The 18,217-nt window shown below is 38.1% G+C and overlaps 1 protein-coding gene, 2 non-coding genes and 1 pseudogene across 3 annotated transcripts; all 4 read left to right on the top strand.

Annotated features, from left to right (window-relative positions):
- Positions 1-3,638: 3,638 nt before the first annotated feature.
- On the top strand, positions 3,639-6,594 carry LOC129250563 (uncharacterized). Its single transcript, XM_054890182.1, has 3 exons — positions 3,639-5,192; positions 5,486-6,144; positions 6,276-6,594. Exons 1-3 carry the CDS (start codon positions 3,639-3,641, stop codon positions 6,592-6,594), a joined length of 2,532 nt encoding a protein of 843 aa, XP_054746157.1.
- Positions 6,595-11,532: 4,938 nt separating this feature from the next.
- On the top strand, positions 11,533-11,728 carry LOC129250915 (U2 spliceosomal RNA). The gene has a single exon (XR_008582849.1). It is a non-coding gene; the product is annotated as a U2 spliceosomal RNA (small nuclear RNA).
- A 234-nt stretch (positions 11,729-11,962) lies between these two features.
- Positions 11,963-12,158, top strand: LOC129250929 (U2 spliceosomal RNA). Its single transcript, XR_008582861.1, has one exon. It is a non-coding gene; the product is annotated as a U2 spliceosomal RNA (small nuclear RNA).
- Positions 12,159-17,541: 5,383 nt separating this feature from the next.
- LOC129251022 (U2 spliceosomal RNA) lies at positions 17,542-17,667 on the top strand (annotated as a pseudogene).
- The last annotated feature ends 550 nt before the right edge of the window (positions 17,668-18,217 follow it).

Below are 18,217 nucleotides of genomic sequence, written 5' to 3'. Positions count from 1 at the left end.
AAGAAATAGGTGGTTCAAAAAGCAAACGCTATATGGCCCACCCTGTATATATATATATTCTATTCCTTATTATTATATTTTGCCAATTCGAGATTGTGGCCATTACTTACTTAATGCATAGAGTCACAACCTCGAACAAATATTATTTCGAATATGGGGTTTTCCTCTCAAACATGTTGCGCGACTCATTTTTGCGAAGTATGACAATAATTCGGCATCATGTGGAATATGCAGGAAATTGAAAAATATGGCATGGTGTGGTGGAAATAAGCATATGGTTTAAAGGTCAGTTGATGTGTGAGTTCGATATGTGACTTTAACACTTCATTGACCGGGGAGTTTTGCTATGAACCTGTGACCTGTTACCGGGGGCATTTTTATAAAATGGGGGAAAAACATTGATCTTTTCTTTAAATTCTTGTGTATTTTGAAGTAATTTAGATATTGAAATAAACATTTAAGGACTTTTTATTTAGATTAAATGGTAGTCATGGGTTACTTTCAAATGGCAGATTATTTTGGGGTGGGTCATCATCATTCCAGTCGGAGTTAACATCGTGTTCCTCTTCAGAATCGCTATAAACTACATGTAGAACCCGTGGACGACGCGTTGTAGAAAAATTATTATCAGAGCCACTTTCACTTGCTCTATAGCCAGAGTCACTATGGTCATAATCGTCAGGAATATATATTTTTGTAATCGTTTTCCATTGTTATCAGGATTTAGGTAAATTCAAAGGATGAAGCAGACAGCCAAATACATAGTATAATTATAATTCTAGTTTTTCTTATAACGAAAATTTAATTCAAATTTTGAGCTAGCTGCACTACAAGTAAACGTATTTTATTGCAATTCATGCGACGGCTTATCATGAACTTAGCTTTAATTTTCCCAAAATACGAAATTACGATTAGCAGCATAAACATTCCCCATACTTATATACGGGGAATGCTGCTGGAGGGTATAAATCCAGGTCGGTTCTGTAACGTAGAACCGACTGCCGTGGAAACGTCCCCGGTCGATAACGTTAGTTTTGGTTAGGACGCCAATTGGCGTGCCCGGTGGTTAAAGTGTTAATATATACGTTTATTACAATTTTTGTAATGGGCTTGTGGCTGTGATGTTAATTGCTTCACTGAATTACTCTATTACAATATCTGTAGATACTTGGCACCAGGTTCAAATCCTGAGACCGGCATCTCCGTACATTTACCTTTTATTATAATTTTATTTTTTGATAATTATTTTTCCAAAAAACTGCATAAAAACTCAAACGTTACTTTTAATTATGTTCTTAAATTATTATGTTATTCCATTGCTACCACGATAAATTTGGTCTAATTAGGTGCATTGAATTTAAAATTTATAACACTGTCACTATATCAGCCTTCTGATTTGTAGTACTTTTTATAAATTACCGTTAAGAATTAATAGCAATATTTATCGTTAAAAATGCTTAATTTTTGCATTAGCTTGAAGAAATTCCCTATTGCAGACGCTTATTTTACTTAATACAAACACAAAAAGGTAACAATATTCACTTAAAACATTCTTTATTAATTCAAGATTTGAAGTAAAGCTGTTTTTACTCAATTATACAGCGAATTTTATTAAAATTATATTATTACAAATGTTCTTCTAAACGTTTGTGCAAAATAAATGTGTGGGACGAACTGTCAAAGGAACTATAGTGAGAAAAGAATAAAGCGAAAACGAACAAACCTAACAACGAGGTTCGATAGAACTTTTGCAGTTTTTAAAAGAGTTAAATTAATCTTTGGCCTTCGATGAACCATTATTTAAAAAAATAGTGAAAACTTGGACTAAAAAATTGCGATAAAAAAAAAATACCAGTCTAACGGTTAGACGCGATAGAAGTGAAACCTTCCGTAAAACAAACTGAGAGAGAATAAGATGAAAGCAGCATTAGGAGCGGGATAATTATAGGTTCATTATAATATTGCTATAAAGTTCATATTTTATTTTGTTCATTTTATTATTATTCATCCTCAATGTTTTCAATTTCAACAAATGATACGAGTGGCTTATGATAGATAAAATATGATACAAATGCTTTGGTTTCGATGTTGTCAACATATCTTTGAAATACCGCGTCAATAGTTGTTTTTGATCGCGTTGTCGATTCAGTGCGATTGTTACACATTTTTAAATTGAATGTTGTATTGAGAACGTCAATTAAAGGAACCGCTGTGTCCAATGCAAAATTTACGTTAAAATCGCCACTTAAAATCATTGGAACTTTATTGTAATCTTTTCTAAGTATCCGCGATACTTCTGGTGTATACTTTATTAAATTTTCGTGAATGAATTCCGTGATGCTATTTATTGATTTTTTTTCTGTCGATACTCACGACACTTTTCTGTATTATTTTTCGGCATAATTGCGGTAAATATTTAAAAATGAAAATATTTACGAATATAAAAATACACACGCGGTTGCTATTATGAGCGTCCCCAGCAAAACCTGCGTGACCGAAACTCTAACACAATTACATTTTTTTGAATGTTACAAACACATATGCACGCAGGTTTTGCTGGGGCGTGACCGAAACTCTAACACAATTACACATATGCACTCGTATTTGTTTGAAAATCGACTTTTTTTTTGGTTCTCCGTCACCTTTGGAAAATGTGTAAACAGTAAGCAAACTTTATTCATATATTTTTCCTCATTTTTGCATCAGTAAAATTAAACAAACGCCGTAGCCGAATGGGTTGGTGCGTGACTACTATTCAGAATTCACAGAGAGAACGTCAGTTCGAATCTCGGTGAAAACACCAAAATTAAGGAAAACTATTTTTCTAATAGCGCTCACCCCTCAGCAGGCAATGGCAAAACACCGAGTGTATTTCTGCCATGAAAAAAAGCTCCTCATAAACATATCATAAAATAAAATAAAATAACTGTATAAAAAAATTTTTTTTCTTGTGATTCGAACCAAGAATTTTGGATCGGAAGCTCACATTGCTAGCCGCTCGGCTATCGCGCCATGCTGTCGGCGCTGGCCTAAAAGTTATTTAGTTCGTCGCTACGTTTATATGTAATATTCGTAGCCAAGAGTGTCGCTTTTTTCGTTTCACTTTTTCTCAAATCACTCCCAACGATTCTAAAGAAGTTTTCACTTCAATAATATTTTCAAAAAAAGTGAAAATTTTGAATAAAAAATTGCGCGATGAATCGATAAGTCAATATTTTCAAAAATAGTGAAAACTTGGATTCAAAAATTGCGATAAAATAATGTTTTCATAAAAAGTGAAAATTTGGCACTTTCTGGTTTATAAGTGTACATATATGTAAGGAGGTGGCATCATTATTCGTCGTTGGCATCAGCAGTCGTTCAATTATCTTAACGAAGTGGCCAAGTTAGCAAAGTTGTCAGAATCAAAAACGTTGAAGTCGTTAAGTCGCCGAAGTTGAGAAAAGTCGTGAAGTAGCAGCCGAGCGAAGAAGTCGAGTCTCATTGTATTTAAAGTATATTCAATTTATACATTCAATTCATTTTAATCTATATTATAATTCAATAAACATTGTTACATACATTCAATAAACATTGTTACATGGGGGCTCAACCTTTGAACGCTCTAAAAAAGATGCTATAATGTGTTATAGTGAATTATGTTTCTAAGATCTGGAAAAGAAGTAAATGCAGTAGAAATTGAACGAGAAGGAATTGAAAACAAAGAAATAACTCAAGCTAAGAGTGAACACATTAATATCGAAATGGCATTAAATAACCAAAACTCAGGCGGTATAGAAGGAGAAGGATTAAATGTTGAACTTTTACGTATGTTGACAGAAAAGCTTTGCAGCGATTCAAGAAGTTCAGTTTCAGTTGAGAGCTTCGCTAAAATTGTCCCCGATTACGATGGAATAAGTACACCTGTAAAGTTGTGGTTAAAGAATTTCGAGGACAATGCAGCAGCATACGAGCTAAACGAAAAACAGAAATATGTAAACGCAAGAAACAAAATGAAAGGTACAGCAAAACTGTTCCTTGAGACGGTTACAGTACCAAATTATAATGATTTACGCGAAGCGCTTACATCTGAATTTGACAAACAGCTTAGTAGTGCTGAAGTCCACCAACAACTTAGGGATAGAAGAATAAAAGATTCGGAGAACATTCATGAGTATATTCTAAACATGCGAAAAGTAGCAGCAATGGGAAGCGTAGAAGAAGCGTCAGTTATCCGGTACATCGTCGAAGGGTTAAAAATGCGGAACGAGTTGAAAATTCTTCTGTTAAATTCAAAAACGTACAAAGAGTTACTGGAACAATATGAAATTATTGAAACGATGAACAGCAGCAAAGAACGCACCGTACGCAGCGAAAGGAAGTTTGGTAGCAGCGCAGCGGCAGCAACTGCGCATAGGCACAACACGCAAGCATGGGAAACAAATAGAATGAATGAACGTAAGCAGCACTGCTATAACTGTGGATCGACTAGACATGTGAGATCAGAGTGTAGAGAGGAAACGAAATGTTTCAAATGCAATGGAAATGGTCACATTGCGAAAAACTGCACAAAACAAAACGTCAACTTAGTTTCAAAGAGGTTGAAGCAAATGAGAATAGGTGAGAACAGTGTGAATTGTCTTGTGGATACTGGTGCAGATGTCACGCTCATGCGGTATAGCACTTACAAAAGATTATTTCAGCAATACCCTCTAAAAGCAAACAGCATAAAGTTATATGGCTTAGGTAACAAAAATACCGACGTTCGAGGCATGTTTTCTAGTACTATTGAAGTAGATGGCTTGAAAACCGAGCATACAATCCTAGTGGTAGACGACAATAATATAATGTTCGATGCACTAATTGGATTCGACCAAATAGAAAAATTCACTTCGACGGTGAATGCGACCGGGTATACATTTACAGAGAAAAGCGTAGACACCAGTATAGCAACAGTTTTTAATGTTCAAGGCGTGGACAAAATTGATGTGCCGCATAAATACAAGAATATAGTAAATCAAATGGTAATGAACTATACGCCAAACAATGCAACTGAAAAATGCCCTGTACATTTGAAAATTATTCCCAGTAATGACAAAATATGTTTTAAAGAAAAACCCAGTCGATTGTCGGCAATCGAAAACGCGGTGGTAAAGCAGCAAATTGAAGATTGGTTACAAGAGGGTGTTATTCGGGAGTCTATTTCCGATGTAGTAAGCAAAGTAGTATTGGCGAAAAAAAGATGGCACATTCAGAATGTGCATTGATTATCGAAAATTGAATTGCCTCGTTTTAAAAGATCGGTTTCCAGTACCAATTGTAGAAGATGTTTTAGAAAAAATGCATGGACCTCAAGAATGGCTTTTTTCACGTGCCGGTAGAAGAAAATAGTAAAAAATACACAGCGTTCGTAACAAAGCAGGGCGTATTTGAGTTTAATAAAGCACCTTTTGGATTTTGCAATTCGCCAGCTGTTTTTGTGCGCTTTCTGAACATAATCTTTCAGGGTTTGCGCAACGAGGGTATAATGAAGTTGTATGTAGACGATATAGTTGTGTTTGGGCAAACAGCAGAAGCGTGTCTAGCAAATGTGCAAAGGGTTTTGCAGCGTGCACAATTGTACGGTTTAGAAATCAAGTGGTCCAAGTGGCAATTTTTACAAAATCGCATAAATTTTCTTGGTAATACCATACAGGATGGCAAAGTCTGGCCTGGCCATGAAAAATTGAAGACAGTAAAAAATTTTCCTACACCAAACAACTTAAGAAGTGTACAAGCTTTTCTTGGTTTGACAGGTTATTTTAGGAAATTCGTCCAAGATTATGCGTTGATAGCGAAGCCGTTGACTCAGCTTCTTAAAAAAGATACAGAATTCAAGATTGCACGCGAAGAACTGGCAGCAGTGGCTATGTTGAAAGCAATATTGGTAGAAGAGCCAGTCCTAAAGATTTTTAAGCAAACGGCGAAGACTCAGCTTCACGTTGATGCCTCTAAATCTGGTTTTGGCGGTGTACTCTTACAGCTACAGGACGATAAGTGGCATCCAGTGTATTATTGGAGTAGAAAGACTACGCCACACGAAGAAAAGTTGCATAGCTATGTTTTAGAAGTAAAAGCTGCTTATTTGGCAACAAAAAGACTGCGACATTACTTGCTAGGTATTGAGTTCGTTTTAGTCAGGATTGCTCAGTGTTCAAGCAGACGACAACGAAAAAAGACGTTCCACGCGAAGTTGCTCAATGGTTAATGTATTTGCAAGATTTCAATTTTAAAACCGAACACCGAACTGGGAACAGGATGAAACACGTGGACTCGCTAAGTCGCTATCCAGTTTTTGTTGTTACATCTGAAATTCGAGCACGAATAGTAAAAGCCCAACAAAGCGATGAACATTTGAAAGCTGTAGCAGAAATTCTAAAAGAGAAAGCGTATGGAAATTTTGTTATTAAAGATGAATTGACTTACAAACAATTAAGTGGGCGTGACGTTTTAGCGGAGCCAAAGAGAATGGAGAAAGAAATTATTGATAAAGCGCATGGTGTCGGGCATATGGGTGTGCAGAAAACTATGCACGCAATTGAGCAAGACTACTTTATCCCACATTTAGAACATTAGGTCAGACAACAGATTGCTAATTGTATCGAGTGTATATTAAATAAATAAATAATTGGCGCGTACACTTCTGTTAGGTGTTTGACCGAGCTCCTCCTCCTATTTGTGGTGTGCGTCTTGATGTTGTTCCACAAATGGAGGGACCTACAGTTTCAAGCCGACTCCGAATGGCAGATATTTTTATGAGGAGCTTTTTCATGGCAGAAATACACTCGGAGGTTTGCCATTGCCTGCCGAGGGGCGACCGCTATTAGAAAAATGTTTTTATTAATTTTGCTTTCACCGAGATTGAGATCGAGTGTATATTACATAATCGTAAAATGGGCAAGCAAGATGATTTTTTGCATATCATAAATAAAGACGATGCACCATTATGTACAATTCATATTGATCATCTAGGCTAGTGATGGGCAAACTCAGCACATTTGCACTGTGCGGCAGCGTGTGCTTCTGCGTGCTTAAAAGTGCTAGGTGAAGGGGGATAACAAAGCACAGGGAAGAAACGGAAAAATTGAGCGAGTTGTGTCTGTGTTTGTATCCTGAATGAGAGAGCAATTATTCATGAATTCTTACCAGGGATGCCAACTTTTAACTTCATATCAACAAATTTCTAAAAAAAATAGGTTTTTTTGGTAGATTTTTCTTCAATAACTAAATTTAATACATATTAAACTTTCTATTATAATAATGAATTAAGATAATGAAGAACAATAAACAAGCAATTAAACATTTCAAAAGTTCGCGTAATACTGTTTTTTAATTGCTAGATGTAAAGAAGATTAAGACCTCTGAAAATATTCAATTTGAGATTAAATTAAAATCTTACATATTGGAAAGCAATGACAGTTAAATCTTCAATAATATTGATCACTGCATATACTGACGAATCTGTAAATTATTCACACTTATCTTATGATTACTTAAATGTTTTTTGAGATCGGATATATTTTTTTAAATTGATGTTTTTTAAATTGAGCTAAGAAATCCAGAAAATCAAATTTTTTAACAAATTACTTTATAAAATTGCAAACTCTCTTCAGCTACCGAAGTTTGTCAAATGTTTCAGAATTTTTAGCTACTATATGATACCATTTTTTCTTTTATTTTTCATAAAAAGTGGACGTGATTGAAAACTAATTTCGACTATCTAAATCTAATACACTCTGAAATGCACAAATGCAAATAAAAATAAACAACCAATAGTATATACTTACATATGTATATAAATCATGAATAATAAAATCAACAATTTCCAAAATTGATTCCCACATTTAACAACTGCGGCAACTCTTACTCATAAGTTTTGACATTTCATAAATAAAATCAGTTTTTTTGTGGTTTCTTCATTTTTCGACGATAATTTTTGAGACCGTAAGTTACATACTATTGTCGCATAAAAAACCACTAATATTAAGTGTATTTGTATGGTGTGGATGCAGTGAAAGTGCTGAAAATTCTATTTAAAAATTTGAAACGGCGAACGTCAAAACAAAGTGCACAGTGTTCAACTGCCGACAAAAACATAAATTTATTTCTAATGTGTAATATATTATTCTGTTTTAACTTTTAATTTAGATAAGCAAAGTTAAATAAAATATTAAATATAAAACATTTGTTTCAGCATGACCTCAAATAAAAGAACATTGTTTAATTTGAATCCGAAGTGGGGTGTAACTTTTTTATGCAAATATGTAGACGGAGAATCACAATGCCTTGTATGTGAAAAACGTGTGGTGTGTAAGGTTTTTAACATAAAGAGACATTATGAGCTGCACAGGAGTGAATATGATGAATATGTAGGAGAAGAAAGGAAAAGTATATACAAATCCTTAAGTCTAAACGAAGAGCCCGATTCGATGTGCCAAATTACAGAAGGTCGGAAAAATTCAAATTATTAAAATTGTTGTTTAATTTCTTAGGAAAGCGAAGATTACGTTGTAGATGCAAAGCGTGCAACTTATGAAATCGCGTTAAACCTTTCTTTTGAGAATCGTGCATTTTCGGATGGCGAATTGGTGAAGTCTTGTATATTATGTATTTGACAAAAGTACAGATATATCCGACATAGTCCAATTAGCGATTTTTATCCGAGGAGTTGATGCCCACCTAAATATATGTGAAGAACCTTTGGACATTATTCCAATGAAAGGGACGACTAAAGGTGAAGATTTATTTCAATGTGTTAATGAATGTACTGAACGCATGGGTGTATCATGGCGAAAAGTGGTTTGCGTTGCCACCGATGGTGCGAAATCCATGAGCGGATGCAAACAAATTTCTCTAATAATTTTTGTGTATTTTGTCATACTGTGCGCATTGCCATATGCGTGTGATTTGAATTTGAGAGCAACTAAGTACTCACCAAGAATACCCACTCTGCTATGATAATTTCCTCAATGTTTTTTGAAAAAATCCTCTATTTTTTTAATGGAAACATGTATGAATTGTCCTTTTTAACAAAATAAAATGTATAACATGCATTATTTAAATAAAACATGGCTGGTTGAGATTACCGTTCCCTGTTGTGACCAGCATTCTTTAAAAAAATGCACTAACATAAAAACATACGATATACATACATTACATACTTATATGTAAACGAAGACAATTTTTTCATTCAGAAAAATATACACCGATTGTCAGTACAAATTTTTCTCCACATAATTTAGCAACTATGAAACTTTGACATCCGAATGTTCAAACTTCTTGATTATAAAATCGCCTTTGCTTCTTGATTACAAAAATTATAAAAGTAAATAAAATAGAAATTTGCAAAGATGATGTTAATATTCAAAGAAGCGTTTTCAATAAAAAAAACCAAAAGCATTTTATTATTTAATATGAACGATCAACACTTCGAAATCCCCTAACATGGAATGAAGTACCCTTATCTGGTAACTTTGCTATTGGCAAAGCTTCACTCTCTTTTTTACAAACACATATGCGTTGCTCAGAAATGATTAATATACGTACACGCCTATTGCTTACCCTTCTGATGTAAGTTTGTCGCCCCCCCATCTAGCACTTTGCTAGCACGCTCTGCTGCGAGCGTGCCACTCTGCTGCCCGTCCCTAATCTAGGCCCATTAGATACAACAGCGAAATGTTACAAATATATTTTCGCCTTGGTTGATGGTTTTTCCAAGTTCACTTGGTTATTTGCAACAAAGTCGACAGACGCAGAAGACGCAGTGAAACATTTGACCACGTGGGTGGATATTTTTGGCAGCCCACAAAGGATTATAAGCGATAAGGGCCCAGCACTCACTTCAAAATTATTTAAAGAATTTTGCGCTGCACGTAATGTTGAGCATGTTGAGACAACCACTGGCGTTCCTAGAGCAATTGACAAATCGAAAGAGTAAATCGAGTTATCCTCTCAGTTTTATCAAAGCTGTCAGCAACGGAACCAAGCAAATGGTACAAGTGCATAGGACAGGTGCAGAAAGCAATTAACGCACATGTTCATTCGGCAACTAAGTACACACCGTTCGAAGTACTCTTTGGAGTAAAAATTCGAAGCGAGACACGGCCGGGCGTGGTAAGAGCGATTGAAGAAGAAATTTTAACTGTATTTGCAGATGAGCGGAACCAGGTTAGGATGGAAGCGAAAGAAGCTATTCAGAAGGCACAAGCAGTATATAGGAAGAACTTTGACAAAAGACGCAAACCTCATATATATATATATATATAATTGGCGCGTACACTTCTGTTATGTGTTTGGCCGAGCTCCTCCTCCTATTTGTGGTGTGCGTCTTGATGTTGTTCCACAAATGGAGGGACCTACAGTTTCAACCAGACTCCGAACGGCAGATATTTTTATGAGAAGCTTTTTCATGGCAGAAATACACTCGGAGGTTTGCCATCGCCTGCCGAGGGGCGACCGCTATTAGAAAAATGTTTTTATTAATTTTGCTTTCACCCAGATTCGAACCGACGTACTCTCGGTGAATTCCGAATGGTAATCACGCACCAACCCATTCGGCTACGGCGGCCGCAAACCTCATACTGGGTACCAAAAGTTTGATTTGGTAGGGATTAGACAGACACAGTTTGTGGCGGGCAAGAAGTTGGGCAGTAAATTTACAGGTCCGTATAAAATTGTAGCAGTTAAACAGAATGGCAGGTACAAGGTTGGAAAGGCAGCAGATTTCGAGGGACCAGGACAAACATCTACAAGTGCAGACAACATGAAGCTGTGGAAATACATAGAAGACGCACAAGTTTTATCATCTGGTTCAGATGATGAGCAGGATGACCGAGTGTAAGGAGGTGGCATCATTATTCGTCGTTGGCATCAGCAGTCGTTCAATTATCTTAACGAAGTAGCCAAGTTAGCAAAGTTGTCAGAATCAAAAACGTTGAAGTCGTTAAGTCGCCGAAGTTGAGACAAGTCGTGAAGTAGCAGCCGAGCGAAGAAGTCGAGTTTCATTGTATTTAAAGTATATTCAATTTATACATTCAATTCATTTTAATCTATATTATAATTCAATAAACATTGTTGCATACATTCAATAAACATTGTTACATATATATATATGTTACGAAAAAATGTTTTTATACAAAGGCGCTTTTTTAGTTTTAAATATATATTTTTACAAATTTTCGCCTGCGGCGCTTTTGAAGTGAAAACTTCTTTAGAATCGTTGGGAGTGATTTGAGGAAAAGTGAAACGAAAAAGCGACCCTCTTGGCTACGAAGCGTTATATTATATGTTGATATAAACGTAGCGACGAACTAAATAAAAATAACTTTTATTTTTTCTTGTGATTCGAACCAAGGATTTTGGATCGGAAGCTCACATTGCTAGTCGCTCGGCTACCGCGCCATGCTGTCGTCGCTGGCCTGAAAGTTATTTAGTTACGAAGCGTTATATTATATGTTGATATAAATATTATATGTTGATATAAATAATTTTTGTGAGCGTGTAATTCTCAAAAGGTTTATTAGAAAATCTATTGACTAGGTAGTGTGGTATCTGTTCTTATCAGCTTAACATCTGATAGATCCTCCATCGGAGGACAACAAATGTTAAACGGATTTTTGGAAATGGGCGGAGTGTTTTAGGGACTTACTCTCCACCTCTGCCACGGGTTGGCCCGGTATTGCAGTACCGCCGGGATTTTGGCCTTGAATAAATACAAGAAGAAATATACTAATACATTTAGCTTTGGTGGGAAGAGGCATACATTTTTATATGAATACAAGTAGACGAAAATGGAATTTTTTTTTTTTTTGAAATTTGCATTTGTAGGACATTTCTGATTATTTATTGAAAACAGTTTTTTGGTTTAGATACTGAAAGTCAGTTTAAGTGAATCGGTATAAATATTTCGTACATTAATTTTTGTGAGCGTGTAATTCCCAAAAGGTTTATTAGAAAATCTATTGACTAGGTAGTGTGGTATCTGTTTTTATTAGCTTAACATCTGATAGATCCTCCATCGGAGGACAACAAATGTTAAACTGATTTTTGGAAATGGGCGGAGTGTTTTAGGGGCTTGCTCTCCACCTCTGCCACGGGTTGGCGCGGTATTGCAGTACCGCTGGGATTTCGGCCTTGAATAAATACAAGAAGAAATATATTAATACATTTAGCTTTGGTGACCGAGTAAGTCATTGACAACGGTTAAACCTGGTGCGAATCAGGTAAGTACCGGTAAAAAGACCGAAGTTATTGGAGATTCGAACGCAGGTGTTGGTCTAACCGCAAGGCAGATCAAACGAAGAAGACAGAAGGCGAGGCAAGCCGAAGCACTAGCTAAGGCAAGGACTCAAGCTCCGTCAACTTCGACACCTGTAACGGAAACGGGAAAGCGTGGCAGAACAGAGGATTCCTCTGTAGCACTGCGCTCTTCCGGAAACGAAACGGGGTCTGTGCCAACGACCGGGAAGAGGAGAAAGGCAAAGAAGAGGAAAGTCGAGAGACGGAATTCGGAAATGCCTGAATCCTCGACCCAATCAAAGGCAGACAAACCTTTGCCTGACAAGGCAGAGGCTAAGGGACCTCAAATGTCGAATCAACGTCTGGCGAATCATTCGCGAGAATGGCAGCAAAGGCAATAACGGTGGAGATACATACCGACAAACAAGATGGTCTACTGTCCAAAGGGCAACAAGACTATCCTGACAGCTACCTTTGGAAAGCTATCGGTGAGTCGAAAGACGCGCCGACGTTCGAGGGGAAAAGCGTGGTGGACGGCATCGTAAAGGTGCACTGTTCCAATGCTTTTTCCCGAGAATGGCTAGAAAAAGCTATAGCGAAGATTCCAGCCTGCGAAAACAGCAAGTTTATTCTTGTTGAGAGTAGCAAAGAAAGGCTGGTACGAGCGAGTGTCTGGATTCCGGGTCCTTCCTGTAATTCAGCAGAACTCCTCAAACGCATCCGTGTTCAGAATAAGGATCTTGACACGACTCTCTGGAGAGTATACTCGTGCACCAGGCAGAAATCCGCTACCACTTCGGAGGCGGGTTCCCACCTGGTACTGGGTATCGATCTTGTGTCCCTCAAGGTGCTTAAGTCGAAGTACGGGTGCCGTCCTCACCTACATCTGGGGCGGATCCAGTTCCGCGTCCAGGATAAGGTGGAGGACAAAGCGTAAATATACTCAGTCTCATGACTGAAGTAATATTTACACAGATTAATCTGCAGCATAGCAAAGCGTCTACGGCTCTCTTGTGCCGTAGGCATGCAAAACTGCAAACAAACCCACACATAATACTTATACAAGAACCATGGGTATGTCACAAGCGTATCTGTGGTCTAAGTGCTATGTCGTGGGGACAAATACTTCATTGTGAAGGGAATGTGAGACCGCGAGCATGTATTATCATGCCGAGGTTGATCGAACACACGATGTTAAAAGAGCTATGCTCTGGTGATATCGTTGCTGCAAAAATAAAGTACTTGAAAAGTGGGAACAGTGTCGAAGCTATCATAGTTTCGGCCTACCTACCCTACGACTCTTTACAGCCACCTCCTTCGAGGGAGCTAAGAGAAGTGGTCAAGTACGCAGAATCCAATAATCTGGGGCTAATAGTGGGCTGTGACGCAAATTCACAGAACATTGTGTGGGGAAGCAGCAAATGCAACCCCAGAGGTCTCAAGTTACTGGATTTTATCCTGTCATCCGATTTGGTCATCCAAAACACTGGTAACAAACCAACTTTTGTGACCAGAAGGAGACAAGAGGTGATTGATTTAACACTTACCAATAGGTCAGTTGGAAATCAAATCAACCGATGGCGAGTTTTGGAAGAGGACTCTCTTTCTGATCATCGTCTTATCGAATTCCGACTGGGAATTGACACAATATCAATACCTTCCGGTAGGAATCCTCGAAATGTGGACTGGGACAGGTATGGTGAGCTTGTAACAGAGCGGTTACCAAACCTGAAAAAACTCAAATCAGCAGAAATGATTGAAGATGCTACTAAGAAATTAGAAGGTACTTTAATCAATTGCTTTGAGGAACTGTGTCCACTCAGGCAAAGCAGACAGGGGAAAGCGGTTCCTTGGTGGAACCCTGAACTGTCGAAGCTTCGTGTACGGTCCAGGAAACTTCTTAATAAGGCCTTGAAGACCAAAACAGAAGAGGACTGGGCCAATCATCGACTTACACAGAGAGAATATAAGAAAAAAGTACGGCAAGCCAAACTTGAATCCTATAGAAATTTCTGCAGTAACGTCAAAGAAATGAGGGAAACAGCGAGACTTTGTAAGGTCCTTCATTTAGACCGCTCAGTAAGGCTGGATTCCATTCGAAAACCTGATGGTTCATACACCATTTCCAAATCGGAAACGTTTAATGCTCTACTCGAAACCAATTTTCCGGGTAGTAGAACTCTCTCTGAAGCTGAGAGTGGCATGAACAATGACGGTGGCAACGGTGGAACCTCTAGGTATAGCTGGTATATTGCTAGTCGGATAGTGACAAGGGACCTGGACCTGACGGAATATATCCAGTAATGCTTAAAAAAGGAGGAGACAGGCTGATTGAGGCCCTGAAAAGGATCTTCACAGCCTGTCTTGCATTTGGTTATATACCATCCCAATGGCGACGCGTAAGAGTAGTATTTATTCCAAAACCAGGAAAAGATGACTATTCCCTAGCAAAAAGTTTCAGACCAATCAGTTTGACATCGTTCATGTTGAAAAGTCTGGAACGAGTGGTGGAGAAACATATTCGAGTGGGGGTATTGCCGAGAAGTCCACTTAGTAGAAATCAACACGCTTACCAGAGTGGAAAATCATGTGAATCAGCCTTACACGATCTTGTTAGCAAGATTGAAGCTGGGCTGGAAGCTGACGAATACACAATGGGCGTGTTCGTGGGCATTGAGGGGGCTTTTGATAATGCCACTTTCGGCTCGATATGTTCTTCTGCCGAACGACATGGAGTTAATCAAGCCATTATAAAATGGATATACTCCATGCTTTCTGAGAGGCTGTTAACCGCTGGTGGGAGCGGTGACGAGAAAATCACAGTCAGGGCCAAGCAAGGATGTCCCCAAGGGGGTGTTCTTTCTCCGCTGCTGTGGTGCTTCGTCGTAGACTCCCTATTAGCGGAGATGCAGGAACTCGGATTTCACGTCCAAGCATATGCGGACGACGTCTGTGCGCTAACATCGGATAAATCCTTAAGGAGGCTTTGCACGAACGTGCAGAGGATCCTTGACAAAATCGATGATTGGTGCATGAGACAAGGTCTTTCCGTTAATCCGAACAAAACAACCATAGTCTTGTTTACGAGAAAACGGAAATTGGATGGACTCAGTCTTCCAACACTGAAAGGTGTGACACTTGGTCTCTCCAACGAAGTTAAATATCTAGGAGTAATCTTGGATAAGAAGCTGACCTGGGAGACACACCTTTCACTGAAGGTGAATCGTGCATTGAAGATTTTTCAGCAATGCCGTAGAGCCTTTGGCAAAATTTCTGGTGATGCCCTAAATGCTATGCTTAATTTGGTCCCCCTGGATCTTAAGATACAACAGGAAGCAATAAAAGCAATGTGTAGACTCCATAAATATGGTTTCTGGCACGAAGATGGAACTACGGGACACAGAGAAATCTTTAAGTTGCTGTCGGAGCAGTATCCACTGTTTTTGGTACCTAAAGATGACCTGATACCCACAGTTTCATTCGGAAGGAAATTTGATGTCAGATTTCCATTGCGTGAGCAATGGAGCAATCCAGAATGCATGCAGGGAGGTTTGACGGATATTTTCTTTACCGATGGGTCCAAGACTGAAATAGGGTCTGGAGCCGGATGGTACTTAGACGATAGTTATAAGTATCACTATGCTATGGGGGGAATGGCAACTGTTTTTCAAACAGAAGTTTTTGCCATCCTAAAAGTAGCCGAATGGATAATCGAGAGGAGATGGAGCGGGAAACAGATTGGAGTCTTCAGTGACAGTCAGGCTGCATTGAAGGCCCTGGAGAACGCGAAGCAAACCTCAAAGATTGTTCAAGAATGTAAGAAGAAGCTTAATTCTGTCGCAAGACAAAACAGGCTTGTACTTATATGGGTTCCAGGACACTCCGGTGTTCAAGGAAACGAAATCGCCGACGAATTGGCCAACCGTGGATCAGCGGTGCCCCCACAGGGGCCAGAGCCAATAATCGGAATCAGTCCCGCAGGAATCAAGAATTGGATCAACGATTATGTAGGCAATCTACATAAAGAGCGATGGTCCGGTCTAGAACGCTGCAGAACTGCAAAGTGTTTTTTGACAAGTCCGAACAGAAAACTGTCAAACTTTCTACTAAAACTTAGAAGGAAAGACATTCGGTTGATGGTCGGCATCATTACGGGACACAACCCATGGGGTCAGCATATGACCACCATTGGAATCATCGAGGACCCGCTATGCCTGTCCTGCTTGGAGGAGGCGGATAGCACTGAGCACTTTCTCTGTGAGTGTCCTGCCTTTGCTAGAGCGCGACTACGGGTATTGGGTTCAGATGTCATGGGAATGAGTGATATTCGTTCTCTATAACTGGAGGATATTTACAGATTCGCCAAAGAATCTGGAAAATTCTCACAGGACTAACTATCTCTATCTCTGTCTCTATTCTTTCCTATCTCTTTCTCTGATACTTTTCTCCCGCCCTCCTTGACTATCTACCCCCTTTCCAGAGCTTTAAATACAATGGGCTTTTTAGCCTGAGTGTTTTAGGAGCCACCAAATCTCCTGGTGCTCCTTGGCTCGACCTCTTCAAATTCAATTCAAATTCAATAGCTTTGGTGGGAAGAGACATAAATTTTTATATGAATACAAGTAGACGAAAATGGAATTTTTTTTTTTTAATTTGCATTGCAGGACATTTCTGATTATTTATTGAAAACAGTTTTTTTTATTAAAATTGATTATAGAAGAAAATTGAATTTTTTCCAAGGTGAATTCATACACTAAGCTAAGTAAAACGTTTCGTAATTCAATTTTATGTTGACATCCAAATGTACACGGCGGAAGAAAAAAATAACAAATCAGCTGTGTTATTGCTACCACCTCCAAAAGATTCGCCTTGATTTTTCATATAAAAATTATAAATATCATCACTTGTGACAACTGTACCCAGTCGGTCGACAGTGTGTGAATCATCTTTAAATTCTGCAAGAATACCCTAACCTGCGCAGCGCACAGTAAAATCGACACAAAGCTGAGCGCAGAGCACAATCGTACAAACACACTAATGTACATACATACATATATACGCTCGAATACATTTTCTTACTGTGCTCAGCCAAGGCTGGTAGTCATGCACTGTGGCGATATGAACGCACAAATGCACATACACAGGCACGAACATGAAATCAAACAGCTCGCCGTGTTTAAGTGAATCGGTATAAATATTTCGTACATTAATTTTTGTGAGCGTGTAATTCTCAAAAGGTTTATTAGAAAATGTAATGACAAGGTAGTTTGTTGGTTGTGTATGGTTATCGCTTCTCGGCCTTATGGCTAAGATCAAAGTGATCAAATGGGCGGAGTGTTTTAGGAGCTTGCTCCACCTCTGCCACGGGTTGGCCCGGTATTGCAGTACCGCCGGGATTTCGGCCTTGAATAAATACAAGAAGAAATATACAAATACATTTAGCTTTGGTGGGAAGAGACATAAATTTTTATATGAATACAAGTAGACGAAAATGGAAGAAATTTTGTAAGTCTGTTTCTTCGGTCCGTTTGGGTATTTTTTTTGACAACATCGAAACCAAAGCATTTGTATCATATTTTATCTATCATAAACCACTCGTACATTTGTTGAAATTGAAAACATTGGGGATGAATAGTGATAAAATGAAGAAAATAAAATATGAACATTATAGCAATATTTTAATGAACCTATAATTATCCCGCTCCTAATGCTGCTTTCGTCTTATTCTCTCTCAGTTTCTTTTACGGAAGGTTTCACTTCTATCGAGTCTAACCGTTAGACTGGTATTTTTTTTGTTTTAATATATACATATATTCATGTTACAAAAACTAAATGTTATAAAATAAAGTTTTTATAAAAGTAATAAATTTTTCGCCAGGATCACTTATAAATTTTACGATAGTACAACATTTTCGTAAATAGTTAGTATGAATTATAAAAGCTACGTTAAATGCTTGCTAGG

Source organism: Anastrepha obliqua, chromosome 6 (genome assembly GCF_027943255.1).
Source record: "Anastrepha obliqua isolate idAnaObli1 chromosome 6, idAnaObli1_1.0, whole genome shotgun sequence".
Taxonomy (NCBI): domain Eukaryota; kingdom Metazoa; phylum Arthropoda; class Insecta; order Diptera; family Tephritidae; genus Anastrepha; species Anastrepha obliqua.
Note: the sequence above shows the minus strand (reverse complement) of the source record. Positions and strands in the feature narration are given on the sequence as shown.

Excerpts from the sequence above, each read along its gene's own strand:
- LOC129250563 (XM_054890182.1), top strand. The coding sequence starts at position 3,639 with ATGTTTCTAAGATCTGGAAAAGAAGTAAATGCAGTAGAAATTGAACGA. Across the intron at positions 5,193-5,485 it reads GGGAGTCTATTTCCGATGTA|GGTTTGCGCAACGAGGGTAT; the intron begins GTAAGCAAAGTA and ends ATAATCTTTCAG. Across the intron at positions 6,145-6,275 it reads CATTACTTGCTAGGTATTGA|GATGAAACACGTGGACTCGC; the intron begins GTTCGTTTTAGT and ends AACTGGGAACAG.